Below are 21264 nucleotides of genomic sequence, written 5' to 3' on the forward strand. Positions count from 1 at the left end.
AAACATAAACATAAGTAAATATGATTTTTATTTAATTCCAGGTCGCCTACTAAGTACTTTCTAAATGTTCCTACATAACGTTGTTCTGTTGAGTTGTAGTAATCTGTGTTGTATTTCCATATTTCAATAAATAACTATTTTCTACATTCTGTGGCTATATTTTGTAAGTACGTACGTATGAACAAATTCCCCTAGAATATCTATAGACGGTTATTCGTCATCTCGACACACTAAACTCACCACGAATGTGTCGAGTTGGTGAAACTCAAAATTTGTACATTTATCATGTCGTCAACTCGCCACGTCAAGATTTTAATTCGTGTCCAGTTAGTGAAACTTAGATTTTATCACTTTTATGTTTTCGCCAAGTTTGGGAATCAACTTTTCGCGTTTCAAACGTTTGCAAAATGGACGTTCAGTGGCCGATGATGTTTGTGACACAATGTATCCAGTTGGCGAAAACATAAAAGTGATAAAATCTAAGTTTCACTAACTGGACACGAATGAAAATCTTGAGTGGCGAGTTGACGACATGATAAATGTACAAATTTCGAGTTTCACCAACTCGACACTTTAATGGTGAGTTTAGTCTGTCGAGATGACGAATAACCTGTAGACAATACTGATGTATACATGTGTGTGAAATGGGATGTACGCACACATAAACAATTTGTTTCGGCAGACGATACCAGATGGCGCTTCAAAAATCGTTTGAAGGTTGCAGAAAAAAATCGAAGTGGGTTCTCTATTCCCAATCTATTTACTATACTCTATGGTACACGGCGCCACTTAACTTTTTTGGTATGGCATCTCGCAGTTCAGCCTAGGAGGCCGTGTACTGCTTAACCGGACTTTTCCCTGTGGATGCCTAGAATTTAAGGCCTCCAGCCAGGGGCGTAAAACAACTTATAAACTAAGCGACTGCGCTAAGGGTACTGTTATATCGAAATAACCCCTGTTACCAATATAAAATTAAATTGCTGAGTTTCCCATTGCATTGACGTCAATGCAATAGGAAACCGATGTTATTTTAATTAGCGATAATAATATTTCTTCAGTTTTGGATTGGACTTCCGTCGGGCAACTTTCTTTCTATTTTCTTGTGATTCTAATTATTTTTCAATACATTTTTATTTTAGCCAATTAAATAGTTTTTTTTTAAAAACCATTTTCCGACCCACTCCGTAACAGTGGTGTCAGAAGTGGGATACCAGTGTTGATATCGCCGTAATCGTTCCACTGGTATTCCATAACGGGTCGTGTGTGTCCTGAAAACTGAAAAGTTATCGTGTGTGAACTTCACGTTGCCGACGAGATAATCCAGCTCCGGGGTGTCCATATTTTCTCTAAGTGAAATCACACCTCGACAAACTCAGTGCCATCTCCAAAGACGAGTCGCGACAGTAAGCCTTACGAGTGTCGTGCGTAAGCCTGCCGATCGTCCCAAATTCTCCAAGCTTCCATCTCCCAGAGCTCAACATACGCGAGCTCTGTCACCTTGATATCGCCGCAAGGAGCCGGTGATCGCCCTTGCCGCCCTGCCACGCGGAGCTGCCGCGTGGTGCTGCCACGTGTACGCGTTGTGCACGCGCGGGTGCCGTGCGCCGCCACCCCGCTGTTCCTGACGTTCCTGCTGCTGCTGGCCGCGACTTATCGCGCCGCAGTCCTCCTGTTCCAGTAATCGTGCTAATTCAGTGCCAGAAAATGCGTATCGAATTCTTCGTGTTCCTGTGTCTGTGAGTAGAACATATTATTTTGCTGTTATCGCTACAATATTCTTAATTCTTATTAGGTATTTTTATTACCTAGGGTATCACATATCGTAAACCTTATTCTATCATAATTATACGTGCAACTCGTCTACCTTTATAGTTTCCTTTCAAGTTCATAATGTCTACGGAAACAGCCGAAAATTCCTCTTCTAAGAAAATGTCGTTGAGCGAACAGTTTCCCATCAAGGTGCTCTGTGATTTTATTAGCCCTTATAAGGGAGAGCGCGAAACTCTTACCGCCTTTCTCACCAACTGCCAAAATGCCTTAGATTTAGCATCACATAGTCAAATAGTTTTATTAAATAAATATATTCTATCACGCCTTGAAGGTAAAGCTCAGATTGCGTGCTCTAATAAAATATTTTCGGATTTTAATCAGTTGAAATGTTTTCTTAAGCAAAATTTCGGTGAGAGGAAGCATTATAATCATTTGTTGCTAGACTTACAATCGTGCAGGCAAACAACAAACGAAACTGTTGCGCAATTTGCCCTGCGTGTAGAAAGCTGCCTCACCGATCTTCAATCAGAAATTTATAATTCTGAATCCCTAAAGAAGGACATATCCGGTCGCATCGCTATGACCGAAGATTTGGCATTATTTACTTTTAGTTTAGGATTAAATCCACGACTGAGTAATAATGTCAGATGTAGAAACCCAAAATCACTTAATGATGCTATCAACGTGGCTCTCGAGGAGGAAAAGATACAAAACCTCCTGTATAAAACATCTATTAAACCTAAATGTAGGATCTGTGGTAAACCCGGGCACTCGGATGCTGAATGCCGGGAGAAACAAAAGCGCACAGGTCCACCATTTACTCCTTCGGGGCCTCAACCATCAACATCATTTTATAACTCGGGGTCTCAACTTTTCTGCAAATATTGCAAAAACAGAGGTCACGATATTACTCAATGCCGCAAAAGAAAATATAATAGCGAACGGCGTAATACGTTTAATTCCGAGAATCGCGACCGTCCAGTTGCGATGCATCATGTTACATTCGAGCCGCCGATATCATCGGCGCCGTCACCGACACCTTATTATGTTCCTTGTGAGGACAGTGACGACCCTGAAAACTCTTTAAACTAACACCACGGATTACGAAAATGTGCCGTCGTTATCCGGATAATTTAGGCACTCGTACCTTTATAAATAAATCGAATAAAAACGATATCTCATCTCAACACGCTCTCCCGAGAGTCCCTGAATCGTTGAGTCAAAAACATATTTCATCTCAGCATGCTCCAAAGAGAGTCCCTGTTTTGCTGAGTCATTCTACTATTTCATCTCGACATGCTCCTCCGAGAGTCCCTGTTTCGTCGAGTCCAAATTCTATTTCATCTCAGCACGCTCCAAAGAGAGTCCCTGTTTCGCTGAGTCGTTACACTGTTTCATCTCAACACACTCTTCCAAGAGCCTCTGAATCGTTGAGTCTAAAGCCAAATTCATCTCAGCACGCTCCAAAAGGAGTCCCTGTTTCGCTGAGTCAAAACTCTGTCTCATCTCGACACATTCCACAGAGAACCGCTGTTTCGTCGAGTCAAAATACCATTTCATCTCAACAAGCTCCTATTAGAGCCCCTGTATCGTTGAGTCCAAAATTTCCTTCTCATAATGAGTCCGCTATGCCGCATTATCCTAAAGAGGAAATTAAAATCAATCCCGAAATTCCTGTCTACGAGGTATCTTCATACTCTAAAAAGGTGTCATTGCCTCACGTATATGTGAGTACTTCTCTTTCCATTCATCCGTTGCGCCTTCTTATCGACACGGGAGCGAGTATTAGTTTGGTCAAACTGTCAAGTTTAACTAAAGCGCCTGAGCTATCTCGTGAAATAGCTAAGATAAAAGGTTTTAATAATGTTAGCACCTATTCAGAAACTTTAGGCACGTGTCAGATGTATTTTACATTGAATAATAATCGCCACGAGTTTAAGTTCCATGTAGTTGACGATAACATTAACCTAGAGTATGACGGTATCATTGGCAGCGACTTTTTAAATCATTTCAAAGCCAATATTGACTATACCTCACAATCAGTTCATATATGCGGACAGAGCCTGGACATAAACTATATTCAACCGACTTACGTCATTCCCGCACGTTCCGAAGCGGTCATCGAATGCGCAGTATCTAATTACTCACCTGAACATTATAAAAATAATGAGGGCCTATTATTAGATCATTCTATAAGCGAAGGTATTTATATCGCAAATTGTCTTGTTACTATAAAGCCTAATAAAAGGATTAACGTAACCGTTTTAAATACTACTAACTCTGATATCCAAGTTCGAGACTTTAAAGTCCAGTTAACGCCTCTTGAATATGATACTGCCACAGATATAAACGAATCCGTCAATGCTTTATCCTATTCAGAATCTGACAGACCTCAAAAGGTATTGAATCTAATACGTTGTTCTCATCTAAACTCCGAAGAAAAGGAGGCACTGCTAGAATGTTGTTCTGAGTACACAGATATTTTCCATTTAGAGGGCGAACCTCTATCATTTACGAACGCGATCGAGCACTCTATAGATTCGGGTGATTCAGCCCTATTCACGTAAAGTCGTACCGTTTTCCTGAGTGCCACAAGGAAGAAGTGGACTCACAAATCCGCAAGATGCTCGATCAAAATATTATACGTCCGTCAACGTCACCTTGGAGCGCCCCTGTTTGGGTAGTTCCCAAGAAGATGGACGCTTCAGGTAAAAAGAAATGGCGTATAGTAATAGACTATCGCCGTCTGAATGACGTCACTGTCTCTGAGAGTTATCCTTTGCCGCTTATTACTGATATATTAGATCAGTTAGGCCACTCAAAATATTTCAGTACATTAGATCTCTCCAGTGGCTTTCATCAGATCAGAATGAACTCCCAAGATGCACAAAAAACGGGGTTCTCAATAAACACTAATTCTAGCAGTACAGGGCATTACGAATTCTTGCGGATGCCTTTGGGCTTAAAACGCCCCTTCGACCTTCCAGAAATTAATGAACACTGTCCTTTCTGGTCTCCAAGGTCTCCATGCATATGTTTATCTTGATGACGTCATAATCTACAGTAGTAACTTGACATCTCATATGGACAAAATCAGGTTAGTCTTTGACCGCATCCGAAGGTTCAATTTAAAACTCCAACCTGACAAGTGTGAGTTTTTGCGACGCGAGGTCGCTTATCTTGGGCATATAATCACCGATAAAGGTGTATGTCCAAATCCCGAAAAGGTCAAGGCCGTTTCTCAATTCCCTACTCCTAAGAATCCAAAGGATATAAAATCGTTTCTAGGGCTAGTCGGCTATTATCGTCGTTTTATTAATAACTTCTCCAAGATCACTAAACCACTGACTGCCCTACTGAAAAAAGATGCCACATTTCAATGGTCGAACAGCCAAGAACAAGCGTTCACCACCCTCAAGGATAAATTAACTTCGGCGCCTCTGCTTCAGTATCCTGATTTTACACAACCCTTTCTTCTAACAACTGATGCCTCTAATTATGCGATAGGTGCTGTACTATCTCAGGGCGCAATCGGGTCTGACAAACCCGTCTCGTACGCTTCGCGCACCCTTAATAAAGCCGAGGGCAACTATTCGACTATCGAAAAGGAGCTCCTAGCAATCTTATTTGGCGTGAAAACATTCCGCCCTTATCTGTATGGCCGTAAATTTAAGATAATTACTGACCACAAACCTCTAGTGTGGCTTTTCAATGTCAAAGATCCAGGATCTAGACTCGTCAGATGGCGTCTTAAACTCGAAGAGTACGATTATGAAATCGTTTATAAAAAGGGTAAATTAAATGCAAACGCCGACGCTTTATCGCGTTTCCCCGTAAATGTATTACAGGATAACGAAGGCTCCGATTCAGTTATCTGCAATCCATCGACTTCTAACAACGAGGAAGACGCACGCAATTCACCATCTATATCAGAAACTTACGAGCAGTTTCTTAAAATTATAAAACAGCCTGACGTGTCATTCGACACCGTTATCCAGGAACATAACGAGTCATTGATGAAAGCAAAGTGTAAGCTTATTGCTTATCCGACGTCCATTGACTTAGATGAATCCGTGCCATATTGCAAGGATATCATGGACGCCTCCACTAGTGAACCTAAAATTTGCGACATAGAACGCGAACTAAATACTTACTATTCCACATCTAATGATAATCATTTATTTACACATTTATTTCTAAAACTTAACCACTATGATGAAATGAGTTACAAGGACATATTTAACCTCCTTCGTGATTATAGAGAAATGATAAAGTATTGGTATATGGAAGAAAAAGAATTCGCTATATCAGACTTTACAGATCCTTACACAAGATTATCTTACACAAAACTTTATAATATTTTATCATTTCTATTTCATAACACTAATATAAAAGTAAACATCTATCGTAATTCTATACGTTATCCGACCCCTGACGAGGTCAAAAGCATTCTTAGAGATAATCATGATTCACCACTAGCTGGCCACCCGGGTATATCGCGCATGTTTGATAGAATCAAAACCCAATTCTGGTGGAAAAACATGCGGCAAGACATCGAGGATTATGTGAAAAATTGCCGCTCTTGCCAAATAAATAAACCTCTAAGACAAACGAATAAGCCCCTATGATTATAACATCTACAGCATCTCGGCCTAACGAAAAACTTTATCTCGATTTAGTCGGTCCGCTTCTTGAAACACATGAACACAAATATAAGTTCTTACTTACCTTACAAGATGACTTGACTAAATTTTCTCAGGCTTATCCTATGCAATCTTGTTCCGCTGAAGAAACAGCGAAATCTTTAGTTCTATTCATATCCCATATGGGGATTCCTAAATTAATAATATCCGATCAAGGCACCAATTTCTGCTCTGATGTCTTCAAACAACTTGAGAAGTTGTTCAGCATCAAACATGTGTTCGCATCTCCTTACCACCCTCAGACATGTGGTAGCCTTGAACGAAGTCATTCTACTCTAAAGGAATACCTTAGATCATATATCGGTGAGAACCAACATACCTGGGACCTCTATGTTCCTAGTGCTATGATAGCATATAATTCAAATATACATAGTACCACAGGTTACTCACCCTGGAATTGCTTTTCGGGTTCAAACCCTACTTACCTTCAAGCATCGATACTCTTGATACAAACACCTATACGGATTACATCCGAGCCCTTAATCACCGACTATACTACAGTCGTCAGAAGGCTCTCCAAAATATTCAATCCTCAAAGAGAAATCAAAACTTATTATGATTCTCGTACGAAACCATTGTCCTATAAAACAGGAGACATGGTATATGTCCGTTGCCATCACAAGCAAAATAAGGCCTTATCCCCTGTGTGGAAAGGCCCTTTCAAAATAATAAAACTAAATGGCAACCATTCTGTTACGCTGCTTATTAATCGTAAACACGTACGTCACCACCACGACGAAATCAAGCCGGCCAGTGACGCAACAGTAGTAACGTAATACATGAGCGTTTCATTGTTATTTCAGATCGACGCTGTCATCGCCGATCACATGCGAATACGTTTCTTCTATCGTCAGCAGTCCTGGCGTCTACTTTGATAAGCTTCTAGACATTAAGTTTACTAATAGTGATTGGAATGTTATAGCATATGTTGATATAGGTCATGTACAACCTAATTTAGATAAGGTCGAATTTTTATTTGAAAAGCTCAATGTATTCTGCAACTCGTTAGCTTCCTCTAAGATACAGTCCGACTGTATCAATTCGTTGTCCGCTCTAAAAAATCGTCATATTCTTAACGTTAGTAAGTTTTCTTCCGTATCTTATTTATTGGTCGACGAAAAACCCCATATGCGTTTTAAAAGAGGTCTCATGGACTTCGGTGGCTCTCTCCTTAAAACTATTTTTGGCACTTTGGATTCTGAAGACGCGGTGAGATTTTCGAAAGCCATAGACGAAGTACAAACTGATGAGAAACGTCTCGCTCATCTCATGAAAGATAACATTCATGTAATTAAGTCGACCATATCATATTTCAATAACACGATATCTAAGGTCAACGAAAACGAAAACCACATTTTAAGGAACATGGAAACAATCCATAAAATACTAGAAACTGTTGTGAATAGTAACAACAAGCTAGAAATTAAATCTGAATTAAGTTCCTTATTAAATTCATTAGAGTCTATTATAATGACTTTGTCTTTTGATATCGAAGATATTAACAATGCCATTCTATTCGCAAAACTCAACGTGTTGCATCCCACTGTACTCAGTCCACACCAATTGTACAGTGAGTTAGATAAGCATAGGAATAATCTTCCTAGCCATTATGAACTTCCCGTTCCTTTAACGCTACAAAATATACACAATCTTATTGACATTTCACAACTTGTGTGCTTTTCCATTTAAATAAGGTAATTATTGTTGTCAAGATCCCTCTCGTATTACCTCAGGTGTATGACCTGTATAGGATCATTCCCTACCTGTTCCCTACGATATGTTGAAACCAGATACCTACGTTCTTATCGAGCCAACTAGCTCATATGTAGCAATCACAGCTGATCGCATGTTTTATTCACTTATCGCAGACATAGACAAGTGCAAGTTAATAAGTGATAAGTGTTACGTGTGTGTGTTAACTAATGTGTTTTCAGCAATCGCTAACCCTACGTGTGAAACGATTCTCTTAAGTGATGTGATTAGCAAACTTCCTGACATTTGTGTTACAAAACTTATTCACGGTTCAATTGATCTATTTCATAAGTTAACTTTAAATCGTTGGATTTTTGTACAATCTGAACCTGGCAAGTGTCATGTAACTTGTAATGATAAAGACATAAGTTCTGACGTTATTTTGTTTGGTACTGGTATCTTGTCTTTGCCTAGAAACTGTAAGGCTTTTTACAAGACGTTGCAATTCGCCGCTGTTGGCGAAACAGTTATTGGAAATGTAACCAATAAAATATCAAATTTCAACATCTTACAAGATGATTGTTGTGAGCGATCTAAGTTAAATAAAACTCTAGAACGATTACCTTACTCAAAGTTAAATAACTTAGATAATCTTGATTCTCTGCTGCAAGCCAGTATTCACTTGAACTCTTTTGAAGAAGAGATCAATAAGATAGAAAATCCATCTCATTTTCAAATGTATAGCACTCACTATTTGTCTTTTAGTTTATGCATCTCGATGTTAACCTTATTTTACATTTTATATAAGAGTCGTAAGTTACTTTGTCGTACTAATGCCCCATGTTGCATTCAAATATTTAACCAATGTCATAACACAAAAAATAACCCGGTTCCAACCTCTCAAACTGTATTTCATGGTGATACAATAGCACCCGTCAATAAGGACGAGTCAGAGTCTATAGAGGACTTACGAGTGACGCCAACCCCTATTAAAAGGAATATTCTGTTTGGCAAGACTCATGATAATTAATTTGTAATGAATGCACATGGTTCGTAATTAAGTAATAATTTTCTTTCTTTTCATATTGTCATCTTGATTTATCTAGATTTTAATAATTGCTCTTATTAATCAATAATGTTTAATTGTTTAAATACTTTTATTGTTAACTCTAATCTGGATTTCCTTGCATCCTAAATAATGATAAATGTAGTTAATAATTATTATTTTTGAGTAACTTTTCTATCCTTAACAGTTGTATTGATGTCTTTTGAAATTAGTTGTTATTTTTGGTGTTTTAAATATGTTTCTTTTGTTTATTGTAATGTCCGACGTAAATCCACTTAAGCATACGCGATTTAGCATACATGATTTAGCATACATCAATCCTGACATCTCTCATCACTTTGAGATGTGATGATCGATCTTAACGGGGGGGTTGTTATATCGAAATAACCCCTGTTACCAATATAAAATTAAATTGCTGAGTTTCCCATTGCATTGACGTCAATGCAATAGGAAACCGATGTTATTTTAATTAGCGATAATAATATTTCTTCAGTTTTGGATTGGACTTCCGTCGGGCAACTTTCTTTCTATTTTCTTGTGATTCTAATTATTTTTCAATACATTTTTATTTTAGCCAATTAAATAGTTTTTTTTTAAAAACCATTTTCCGACCCACTCCGTAACAGTACCCCCTGTGGGGTCGGACCTCGGCTTAGGGCGGCGCTGGGGAGGCAGCAAAGGGACAGGCTGGATCATATGATCATTATTATTAAATGGGGAATTTAAAGCTACTGGCTCAGCTCGCGGGCTGGCTCGATGAGCAAGGGTCGGGAGGACAGAGAACGGGACGTCGCGGCGGACCTCGGCGGCGAGGTTTGTACGAACGCGGTTTGTGTTTGTATAGGGTGCTAGTGAGTTTACTACTCTCTTGGAGGACAGTTATCTCATCGTCAGGTTCTAGAAGGGCATGCCTAGGGCGGCGAATCCTACTGATGCGGGAGGGAGTGTAATTACTGGCTGACACGATAAGTGAGTTATCGTGTTTCTCAGCGCGTTCGAAGTACCGTATGGCGGCACGCTTCATATACTGGCGGATGGTAGGGATTTTTAAGTCGACATGAAGAATCTCATTTCGAACATAATAGGGAGCTCCTGTGATTTTCCGTAAGGCACGGTTTTGAAGGGCTTGCATTCTGTGAAGGAGGCGATGGCTTGCCTGTGCGAACACAGGGCAAGCATACATCATGACGGGCGTATGCACGATCCGTAGAGGCGTAACTTGGATTTAAGAGATAATTTGCTCTTTGAATTGAGCAAGAAGTGCAATCTGCCGTACACAAAGGCTGCTCTAGAGCGCACCTTACGTATGTGCTCGGCGAATGAGAGGCGCTGGTCTAAGATTACACCTAGATATTTGGCATGCTCCTTCCAAGGAATCGGCCTACCAAACATGGTGACTGACGGGGCGCGGGAGGAAGCCTACGGCGGGGCTCGAAAGAGTATGGCCTGGCTTTTGTCGGGGTGGAGTTCGATTCTCCATAGCCTAGTCCAGACACCTAGGGTGTTGCAATAGGCTTGGAGATGTCTCACTATGGCGGCTGGGCTGAGGCCTGAGCAGTAGATTGCCGTGTCGTCGGCGAATAGGGCTAATTGAACATGCTTGTTCTTAGGAATATCGCTAGTGTATAGCGTGAAGAGGATGGGGGAGAGTACCGAGCCTTGTGGGACGCCAGCTTTTATAGGGTGGGCTGAAGAAAGAGTGCCGTCTATGCGATAGCGAAAGGTGCGATTCGACAAAAAGTCTCGTAAGATGACGACGAGACGGTCTGGGACACCGAGTTGGTAAAGCTTGTAAATCAGCCTTTGTGCCAGACTTTGTCGAATGCCTTTGCTATGTCGAAGAGAATCGTGCCGGTGAGTTGGCCACGTTGGAATCCGTGGCTCACACCTTCCACGATGCGGTGGACTTGTTGGACACAAGAGTGATGGGTTCGAAAACCAAACTGTTCTAATGGAATAAGACTCTTTGCTTCGACGTAATCTTTGAGACGCTTATAGATAAGTATCTCGTAGATCTTGCCGAACACATTGAGTAAACTGATAGGGCGATAGCTGGACGGGTCTGATTTTGGTTTACCGGGTTTGGGAATACCGATTACGGTTGCCTCTTTCCATGCCTGTGGGAACAGGTTATGGGTCATGGCGCAATTGAAGATCGCGGTCATGAGCATTACGAGGGAAGCGGGTAGGATTTTGAACACTTTATTGGTTATTCTATCTGGGCCCGGAGCTTTACGGGGTTTGAGACGTTTGATGATCTCTGCCACTTCGTCTGGAGTGACGGGAGGCAAGGGATCGTCGGGGTCTTCTTGCGGTGGTAGGGAGGATCTGCGCTCGACCTCGGCTTCGACCTTTAGTAGGTGAGCCGGGTCGACCGGTTGGGTACTAGGCGAGCATTGAGCCTCGAGGCTGTCGGCCAGACATTCCGCTTTTTCATCGTCCTCGAAGGCGATGGAATTGTCGGGGCGTTTGATCGGCGGGGTGGAAGCTACTTCATCGGATTTGAGTTTCCTTTGAAGCTGCCAGAAGGCTTGATGAGTCGGCTCGAGTTCGCTCAGCGTCTTGTCCCAGCGCGTTTGACGCATCTCAGCAAGGCGTTCCTTTACAGCACGCTGTAAGTTACGCATGTGAGACTTGTTAGCGTCGCAGGGAAAAGTACTGTAGGCACGGACAGCCGCGTTCTTCTCGGTCACCAGAGCACGCACGTCATCCGGGAGCTTGAAGCGATGAAAGCTCGTCGCTTCAACTCTTCGTGAACACTTGTCCACGGTGGATTGTACGTGCTCGGTGAACGAGCCGATCGCGCCCGTCATGTCAGCGACTGAGTTGATTTCATCGGGAATTGATTCTAACTGGGCGGAGGAGGATTTCAAGCTTTCGCTTAGCATTCTCCAGTCCGTGACAATCTGGGTGGGAGGAGGGCGATCCGGGTCGAGTGGGCCTGAGCGCGAGGCTAGTTCCACAAGAACCGGTCTGTGGTCGGAGGTGAGCTCGTGTAGTACCTCGATCGAATGTAAACGTAAGTTTACGTTCTTGAGGAGCGCTACATCGAGAACGTCGGGAAGGTGGTCGACTATATTAGGAAAGTGAGTGGGATGCATCGGAGCGATGACATCGAAGTTGAGGGATTCACACTGATTGAATAGCAACCTGCCTCTTGGAGAAGTAGTGTTGCTATTCCAGGCGGGATGTTTGGCGTTTAGATCGCCTGCTATTATTACAGAGTCGCTCAGGCCTAGTAAGGCTCTGAGATCGTTCGTGAAAAGGATCGGGTCGTAGGACTGAAAGGATGAGGACGTGGGAGGGCAGTAGGCCGATACGAGAGTGATCGACTGGTGCTGGGACATGGCTAGTCGACAGATCGAGGCTTCAATGCAGCTTAAGTCGGGGAGTGATCTCTACACAATGTAGCGATCTTTATAATAGATAAGCGTGCCGCCTTTGTGGCGTGTGATCCTGTCATTTCTAATTAACTTATAGTTGGCTATATTAGGGCCGCGTACACGCGGCTTTAGGAAGGTCTCTTGTACGAGAAGAATGTCTATCTTATGGGATTGTAGGAAGGCGGAAATCTCGTCGCGTTGGCCGAGAATACCGTTGGCATTATAATAGCCAAGCCTAAGGGAATGGGGTTTAATTTTGGATGTATTATCCATTTCTATTTCCTAAAGTGAGGCAGGTTTTGAACTGCCTGGGCGACGTCTGAATACTCCTGCATAACGGAGTAGAGTTTGATAAGGTCGCCATTGCTGGCGACTATCTCCCTCGAAAGTTGTTGAGCTCTGTCGCTCGTAAATACACTGAACGTGCTCAGTATAACGTTCATAGAACTGAGCGCTGATACTGGGCTAGAAGAAGGCGCGATCGCTTGCGCTTGCGCGGGCTTGGCGGCTATAGGAGCCGCGGAGGGCGCGGAGGGAAGGACAGGAGGGACGCGAGGTAAGCTCGCGGGCGCCGCGGTGGGATTATTCACCGGGGCGGGAGTTGGCTGGGGCTGAGTTGGCCTCGGGGTTGGAAAGGCTCTCTGATGGTTGAGAGGGTTCCATGGGGAGGGCCGTTGTGGGCTGAGACGCTCGGGAAGTTGAGCGGTAGGTAGCCTCGCTGATGGGCTTTCCCTTAGCTGGCGGGCGTTTGCACGCTTGGCCAGCTTGGGAGACGTTTTTGGGGCCTTTGGGCAGCCGCGGTAGTTGGCGGGATGGCCTGAGGCGCCGCAGAGTACACAGCTCGGAGGCTCGGTGCACAGAGTGCGGTCCTTGGGTCGCGGGCAGTCGGAGGTGCCGTGTTGGCCTAGGCATTTCACGCACCTAGGCTGGGCGAAACAGTTGCGCTGTGAGTGACCCCACAGTTGGCAACGGTGGCATTGGGATACAATGCCAGATCTATTTGGCTTCTCGATTGAGATGCCGGTTAAATTACACACCGATTTGATGTTAAAAATCGGGTGGATTTTGGAAGGACACGACTCGCATACTACGAGCACCATGTCGAAGGCGTGGCCGCTGCGGGCGCGGTGCATCCTATGGACTTGCGTCGCAGGGATGTTTTGTGACTTAAGGTCACTTAAAATGTCATCCGAAGGGATTTCCTTCGGAATACGGGTAATGACGACCCGGAGAGGTTTTCCTCAGGGAGGGAGTACGTATGGAACGAAATGTTCCTCGCTCTTAGCGCTTTAGTTATTTCCCTATAGTCGTCTGACGTAGGGAGGACGATTTTGATACCGTTGCCGGTATTGGAGGCCGATCTGTAGTTGATCTTACGATCAACACACAGCTTGGACACTTCGGTCCATTTCGCCTTGTCCTGTAAGTATACAGGCGGCGGAGGTTTGCTTTTAGGTGCGCTTTTGGGCTTAGCGGCACCTTGGGAGGAAGCGACCTGCGAGGTCGAGGGTGACGGGGCGGGGGATGCTGTAGACACAGCGGGCGGGCTAGGGAGAGGAGATGCGGCAAGGGCGATGGTCTTGCGCGCCTTGTCGTTGTTTTTGTTCTTTTTCCTCTTACCTCCCAGTACGACGGTGAAGTCTTCGTCGGAGGAAGAGGAGTCAGAGGGCTCGGAGGGTTGAGCATCCTCAGGGACGGGTGAGGCAGAGCGGGAGGACGAGGTGTCCATGCATTCGGCGTCGACGTTTGACGCAGGTGCACTCGCCTGAGTTATTTCCATTGTCTGTGAGACAATGGGATTAAACAATGGTCGAGTGCAGCTGGGCATCGACCATTGTATTGGGGATTACCGTTTCCGCTAATGCGGCGGTTTTCCCCGAAGAGACAATTATAGGCTCGACAATGGGGCGCGGCACAGCTGCGCCGGCCTCCTTTGTTGAGCCGTTGTCTATAACACAATAGCGCGCTAGGCGCGGGTCCTTGATATCAAGGTTACTAATAATGTCGCCATATTTGGCGACGATGTCTGGTCCTTGAGGAGGACCTCAAAGAAGAACTTAATTACTTCGGTAGTCATTTTCCCGTGAGGGAAGAGGGCTACCGAGCTAAAGGTGGGGGCCTAATTATAAAACCTAACAACCTATCTCCTATCTCCCCGGGTGGATGGGCCCGGGGATGTGTAACCCTCCCTGCCGGGTATAGGCAGGGAGGTGAGTACCTATTGGTGAGCCCTAAGCTTGTAAACCGTTCGCCAGTCTTATTGTGCGAACGGGCCCTAGCCAGTCTAGTGCGAAGGGTATAGAGATACCCAACCGACACCAGGTGTGTAGCTGTGAAAGCAAACCAGATGCAAGGCACGACTAGGAGATCCCCCAAGGCCGAAATCCGAGCTCCCGTCCAATTGACTGCCTTGCCCTGAAGGGGTTCGGCGGGTGTGATTGGGTCAACACCCTCTCGGCTTCGTTGGCACCGTATGGTTTCAACCGAGAACCACGAAACTGTGGCTTTTACCCAGAAGGGGTCAACTGAATTTACTTGACACAAACGTTTTAGAAACAGGATAATCGTCCGCCGCTTTGAAAAAAGCAGCTTTAGATTGATATATTTGTAGTCGGCAGAGCGACTACGGTGAGCGTTACGTCGGGCGTAACAAAGACAAAAGTCGTAAACGGGCGAGCGCAGAGCGACACGTCCGTACACGACGAGAGTCAGAAGTGGAGTGAAAAACGCCACTTAACTAACTGCAGCGCAACTTAAATAAAAACTGCCATCTCTTTGTTGTTCGGGCACGTTCCATCTGCCTATTTCTTCTCTTCTCGATCACGAACCCTTTATTTCTAGTCTAATAATCCTATAAGATTCCTTTTCCTATCTCTATTACTTCCTTAATAGCAACTAATGATTTCAATGCATATGTTACCTTACCTATGTATGTAGTAGCATTTATCTCCCTCAATAACATACGCATTTAATATCCTGTAGTTCACCAATAATCCTATCCAAATTGCGTAACCTAAATTTTATTGAATTTCTACCAAATTTCCCCGTTTTTGTTGGTAGCATTGCGCAAATAGCGGCTTGCCAAGGAGGAAAAAAAGTAAAAGAAATGTCACTTATGTCACTCACTATGAGATTGTCAACAAAAGTGGCTATTATTGAAATTAAAGTTTTTTTTATATTACAGATTTTTATAACGTCGTTATAATGAGAATTTAAATATGATTTCACTTGTGGCTAAAGTCATCAATGTATTTGCAACAAGTCTTCAAACTATTCTGCAATTAGCATCCTTTACAGGAAAATTAATAGTAGCAGCAGGATCATGTGTGTCCTCGTTAATAATAAGCACTACAAAAAGCTTAATTTTATTTTTTCAAATAGTCTACGAAGACAACTTACCTGTATTTACCGAAGAAATACCGGCATCTGCTAATGGGATAGTTGACACATTTGTCAATCAATTGAAGCACGTTCAGGATGGAGTTGTTGACATCTACAACGAAGCATTTGCAAAATTTTGTGTACTAATGACTACAACGAATTGGTTATTAAGAGCAGTAGTGAAAGTGCTTGTTGAAGTGATGACTTTATTGAAGAGTTCTGTGATACTTGTGGGGGACACAGTGTGGTTCCTGGTAACATTTGTGCCCATTCATCTTCCGCCACTGTTGAGAGCAGTGTTCATGTATGTCGGCCATATCATAGGGAATGTAATTGTAGATGCCTACATGGCATTATTGAAATTTACAAATTATTTAACAGAAGTGCCTTTACAATCTTTTATGGGAATCACATGTGCTATCATTATTGTGCGTTTAATTGTGCATTTTAGGGAAACAATAATTGTTCAAATGACTATGTTGTATTGGTCATTAATAAGAAATGTATTATACTTATACTATATGCTAATTAACTATTTCACAAACTCCGAAGTGGGTATAATCACACAAATGGCTGGTACGCAAGGCTTAGACTCGAGAGAAGGTAGCTTTAGTTCCTCACCAGCAGATGATGCAGCCAGTTCTGCAGACTCTCTTTGTGTAATTTGCCAAGAACGACAGAAATGTGTTCTCACACTGCCTTGTCGCCATGTCTGTCTATGCACAGACTGTTGTAGACGTTTGTATGGCTATCAACGTACATGCCCTATTTGCAGGACATTTATTTATCACACAGTGACAGTGTATTTGTGAAATTCAAACATGGCTTATGTTATGTCTGGACATGCTACATTTTTGTACAATTTGTTTCTGCAATGTTGGCAAAGAATTCTGAATATTTTTCAAATACTGGTGTCCAAGCAATCTATGGTTAAGCCATGTGTTGCAATATATCTGCTTGTAATGCTGCCAGCTACTGTTGCATCCATTTATTACACAAAAATGTAGCCCATTTAAACACTCAATAACATTCCTTATACAGGTCAAAGTATTTATTTTGTGGCATTTTATTATTAGGTATGTTGAATCTCATTGACAGATATAGTCTTTGTGAAAGTAAATGTAAGTAATTGATAGTGTACATGCTCTGTAGAGTATTTTGTTATTGGATTATATGCTGAATACCTAAAGTTTAACAATAAAATAAAAAAATACCATAATGGGAATCATATTATGTGCATTTCTATTAAACAAAACTGTTTCCTCTGATAATGTTACTATTTATTCTGTTTTGAGTAGGACCAGCAGTATTTATCACTCTGTACTTCACTCCACCAAATTAATTCAGCAATTTCATGTTGGATCAGAATTTGGTCAAATGTGTTTTTGTAAACAACTAAGTACGGTGAGCTCCAAAAGGCTACTTGACAACATGCAACACATTCTAAAACTTCAAAAGTAGCTAGATTCAAGTTGCAAAAGTATCTTAGCTTGTTTTTCATGGTTTTATAGGCATTGTAACAAAATAATTATATACTACTAGATGGTCCCGCGAACTTCGTATCGTTTAAACCTTCCCTGCACCTCTACAAACATTTTAAATCTAAAAATAAGCCAAATTGGTCCAGCCATTCTGGAGTTTTAGTGAGACTAACGAACAGCAATTAATTTTTATGTATAAGAAGATCATGTACAAATAAGTATGGTCAATTAAAAAACGCCAATATATTATACAACTTTATTACAGTCTAACATTAAATTCATGAAATTTTTTAGCTTATCCTGTAACTTCTCAAAATTGGGTATATAATGTCAAGCGCTTCATTTATTTCTCCCCTAGTCTTACCACCTGCAAAAAATTTTAATGATTATACAGGTCCCTACTACAGATGTACTGTGTACGGACTATGTGCATAAAACATAAAAATACCATTTTATTTTAATGTTCCTCTACCTACCACTCTAAGCCTTAAAGTAAATCATTATGAAGTTTATATGACAGGGGCAGTGAAAGATTGCGTGCGTTTCTTCATTTGTATGTTGTAAATCAAATCATGCAAAAATTACTGAACTAACTGGGATGCAGAAAAATTTGAGGCTATAGAGAGATTATGGCTTATTCCCATTTACTCCAAACCCTGTGTGTTTTCTGTTAGCAAAGTTTTCGTACATTTCTTCCACTTATACTCCAAAATATACCTTCAAATTCCTTCCATATGGCTCCAAAAGGTGTGTCAGTAAAATATCTAAATCTTCAATCTTTTGGAGCTCTTGCATTTTATTACTTTAAATGAAAAATTTTTTTCACTTTGGACCCATTGGGAAGAAATTTGTGGAACAGGTGGGAACAAGCTAGAGATATAAGCTTTTTTATGGTAATTCCTAAAGGCAACGAGCGTGAGAAAAAGCTGTCATAAAGTAAATAAATTGACAATACGTCATAAACTAATCTGAAATCGTGGTGGCCTAGTGGGTAAAGAATCACCCTCTCAAGTATGAGTGTGGGTTTGATTCCAGATCAGACAATTTCTAAGTTTGTGTGCATTTTCTAAGTACATCTTGGACACCTCTGGCAGTAATTTTGGGGTAGTCAGAAGCCAGAGTATGTCTGACAACCAGTCTTACCTAGGGGTACAGGTTGTTCTGGGTAACTGGTTTGAGGAGGTAAGATAGGCAGTTGCTCCTTTTAAAGCATTAGTATTCACTGCATAGACTGGAAGCCAACCCCAACATAGTTGGGAAAAGGCTAGACAGATGATGATGACGTCCATGGTCTGATAAATAAAGATAATACTAATAAGCCTTACCTGTAAAAACTATCTTCCCATTAACAAATATTAAAAGAACCACTCTGGGTCGCACCATTCGGTATACTAGTCCTGGAAATAATTCTGGTTCATAAGATGCGAACTGCCCGTGTGCTTGTTGTAGAGCTTCTAATCTTATTGGAAACCTCAAATCTGCTGTTGCTATAAAATTTTGTATTTTAAAATCCAAGAATTTCGCCTGAAATAACAGGTAAAAAATAATTATCCACATAATATGATGGCATCCTTACTTTAGTATTAGTATAGTAATTACTTTAGTATAATATACATACTGGATATCCAAGTTTTTGGATTATTCTTGCAAATTTTCTTGCAGCTATATAAGAATCATGTTCATTCCTGAGCCCAGTGCAAAGTACTTTTCCAGATCTGTAATTAAAAATAATTGTGTTTTTATTATTGAGACATATTTAACTACAATTGTGATATTTCAGGAGACAAGAAAAAATTACCTGAATACCAAAGCTGTGGCTCTTGGATCAATTATCTTCATAACAACACCATGAAATCTAGCAGGATTGTATTCAGAAAAACGAGTTCTACAGTAAATATCCAACAATTTTAATTCACAACCTAAATGTATAGTTGATACACAATTTCTGAAACAACAATTTTCTATCAATTTAATACATATGAGGATTACTTGAAACTAGGCCTACAATAACAATCTATAATATAAGAAAAAATATTTCCACAATATGTAATACTGTGTAATTTAATTGAATATCTACAGAGCGCCGTAGACCAAGTTACTAAGAGGCTTTTAGTTTCGATACGGGCTGTGAGGTGACAAAAATTGAATTGTTTCCAAATTTTTTTCTTGTAAATTAACATTATCTGTTCACATCAAATTCTTTAGAAACCTTTTTCAGATGCAGAAATTGAGATATTTCTATATCCAATATTCCCCAAGTAACATAGGCTATATTTTATCCAAGTACAAGAAGAAATTCTTGTCTCATTAGCATAAGATAGTCTAGCCAATCCAACAGGGATCTTTTTTTTTCAAATCTGCTCAGTAGTTTCGAGGTTTACTGGTACAGACAAACAAAAAATGGTTCCTCGTTATTATATTAGTGTAGATTTGCTTACTTACTGAACTTTAATGCTGTTCTTGGCTTGGTCAGTTCCACTCACCATAGGAGTGATGGCAGTCATTGCACTGTGTGGATTTACAGCTTGAGGAGTAAAGGAGCTATGGGTTGGTGTGAGGGCCACCTCCCCAGCAATCAATGATTGGGAAGTTGGCATTGCAGGAGTAGTTATTGATGCCCTACAAGTTTCTGACTTCTTAGGGGTCTGGCTGATTTCTGTTACAGTGCCACTGTTTGTTTGACCTTCAATAACAGGCACTCTAGAAAAAGATACTTCTTCGTTGCTTTGCAAATTTTTTGATTTTGCCAAATTAGCATTGCTCCCAGTTTCTTCATGACACATTTCCATCTGTAAAGCAGAATAAATTTAACTGTGAGTAATACTGTTTTAGATATGTATTTTTTAGCTAAGAACAATCTCACCTCATAATTTAAATCAGGTGCGCAATCATTCAGAGAAGCAGGCGTGTTATTCTTCTCCATATCATTCATTTGTACAGACTTTGATTGAGTGTCCATTGTTTATGGATTATGGCCTAAGTTTACTTAACTATGAAAACGAATCAGCTCTGTAAATACTACGACAGGACAAAGAATAAGATTTTATAAAGCATGAAAGAGAAAATTATAATACAACGCGATTTATCTAACCGAAAAAGCGAAACATAGCTAAATAGTTTTGCATTACATTCACAGCTTTATGGTGTTCTTGAATCGCACTGAACAAAATAAGCAGCTGAAATTATCTATATTAATTTATCACACTCTCGGCATTATGCTACTTTTTTTATTTCTCTCAATCTTAATTATTTTCCTCGAGGATACTCCTACTTAAAATAACTACCTATCAGACATAAAACTGACATTAACTCAATACAATTGTACTCATGTTGACAGTGACAGACAGACAAGACTAAAGTCTGTTTTTTAATCTCGTAGACTAAATTGACACTTGCCAAATGTCAAACTTTCTAATAATTTTGCTAGCTCTGTGGTGCAGTGTTGTACTTACGATACCGGTTCGTTGAATCGTAACTTTTTATCTATAATAGACGAATTTAATATTCATTCAAAGTTTTATATTTAAAATTCACGTACGTACACATGGCTGTACGACGTGCTACAAACTGCCAGGGATATCTGACCACGCAAAGCCATGCGTAATCATCAAGGATAAGCCCATTATTTCAGGATGACTTATTGTAAAAAGTTACGATTGAACGAAACGGTATCGTAAGTACAACACTGCACCACAGAGCTAGCAAAATTATTAGAAAGTTTGACATTTGGCAAGTGTCAATTTAGTCTACGAGATTAAAAAACAGACTATATAGACAAACAACTAGGG

General features: G+C 41.2%; 2 protein-coding genes and 1 pseudogene across 4 annotated transcripts; 2 read left to right on the top strand and 1 right to left on the bottom strand.

Annotated features, from left to right (window-relative positions):
- The first annotated feature begins 930 nt into the window (after positions 1-930).
- Positions 931-9856, top strand: LOC135117694 (uncharacterized; annotated as a pseudogene).
- Positions 9857-15694: 5838 nt separating this feature from the next.
- Positions 15695-17225, top strand: LOC135117695 (uncharacterized). The gene has a single exon (XM_064037448.1). The coding sequence runs from the start codon at positions 15833-15835 to the stop codon at positions 16805-16807; it is 975 nt and encodes a 324-aa protein (XP_063893518.1). The 5' UTR covers positions 15695-15832; the 3' UTR covers positions 16808-17225.
- Positions 17226-17718: 493 nt separating this feature from the next.
- LOC110371595 (uncharacterized) lies at positions 17719-20798 on the bottom strand. 3 transcript variants are annotated; one of them, XR_010277067.1, is made up of 8 exons: positions 20605-20796; positions 20340-20494; positions 19919-20265; positions 19275-19421; positions 19095-19191; positions 18802-19000; positions 18620-18768; positions 17719-17843 (listed from the first exon to the last, which is right to left on the bottom strand). XR_010277067.1 is itself a non-coding variant. In XM_021327916.3 (6 exons), the coding sequence occupies exons 1-6, from the start codon at positions 20433-20435 to the stop codon at positions 17767-17769; spliced, it is 963 nt and encodes a 320-aa protein (XP_021183591.2). In that variant the 5' UTR covers positions 20436-20798; the 3' UTR covers positions 17719-17766. The 3 variants fall into 3 exon arrangements, 1 of the variants encoding a protein (XP_021183591.2); XR_010277066.1 differs by having other exon boundaries at positions 20340-20798; XM_021327916.3 differs by lacking the exon at positions 18620-18768 and having other exon boundaries at positions 20340-20798.
- Positions 20799-21264: the final 466 nt, after the last annotated feature.

The sequence above is a fragment of the Helicoverpa armigera genome, chromosome 13 (assembly GCF_030705265.1).
Source record: "Helicoverpa armigera isolate CAAS_96S chromosome 13, ASM3070526v1, whole genome shotgun sequence".
Taxonomy (NCBI): Eukaryota; Metazoa; Arthropoda; class Insecta; order Lepidoptera; family Noctuidae; genus Helicoverpa; species Helicoverpa armigera.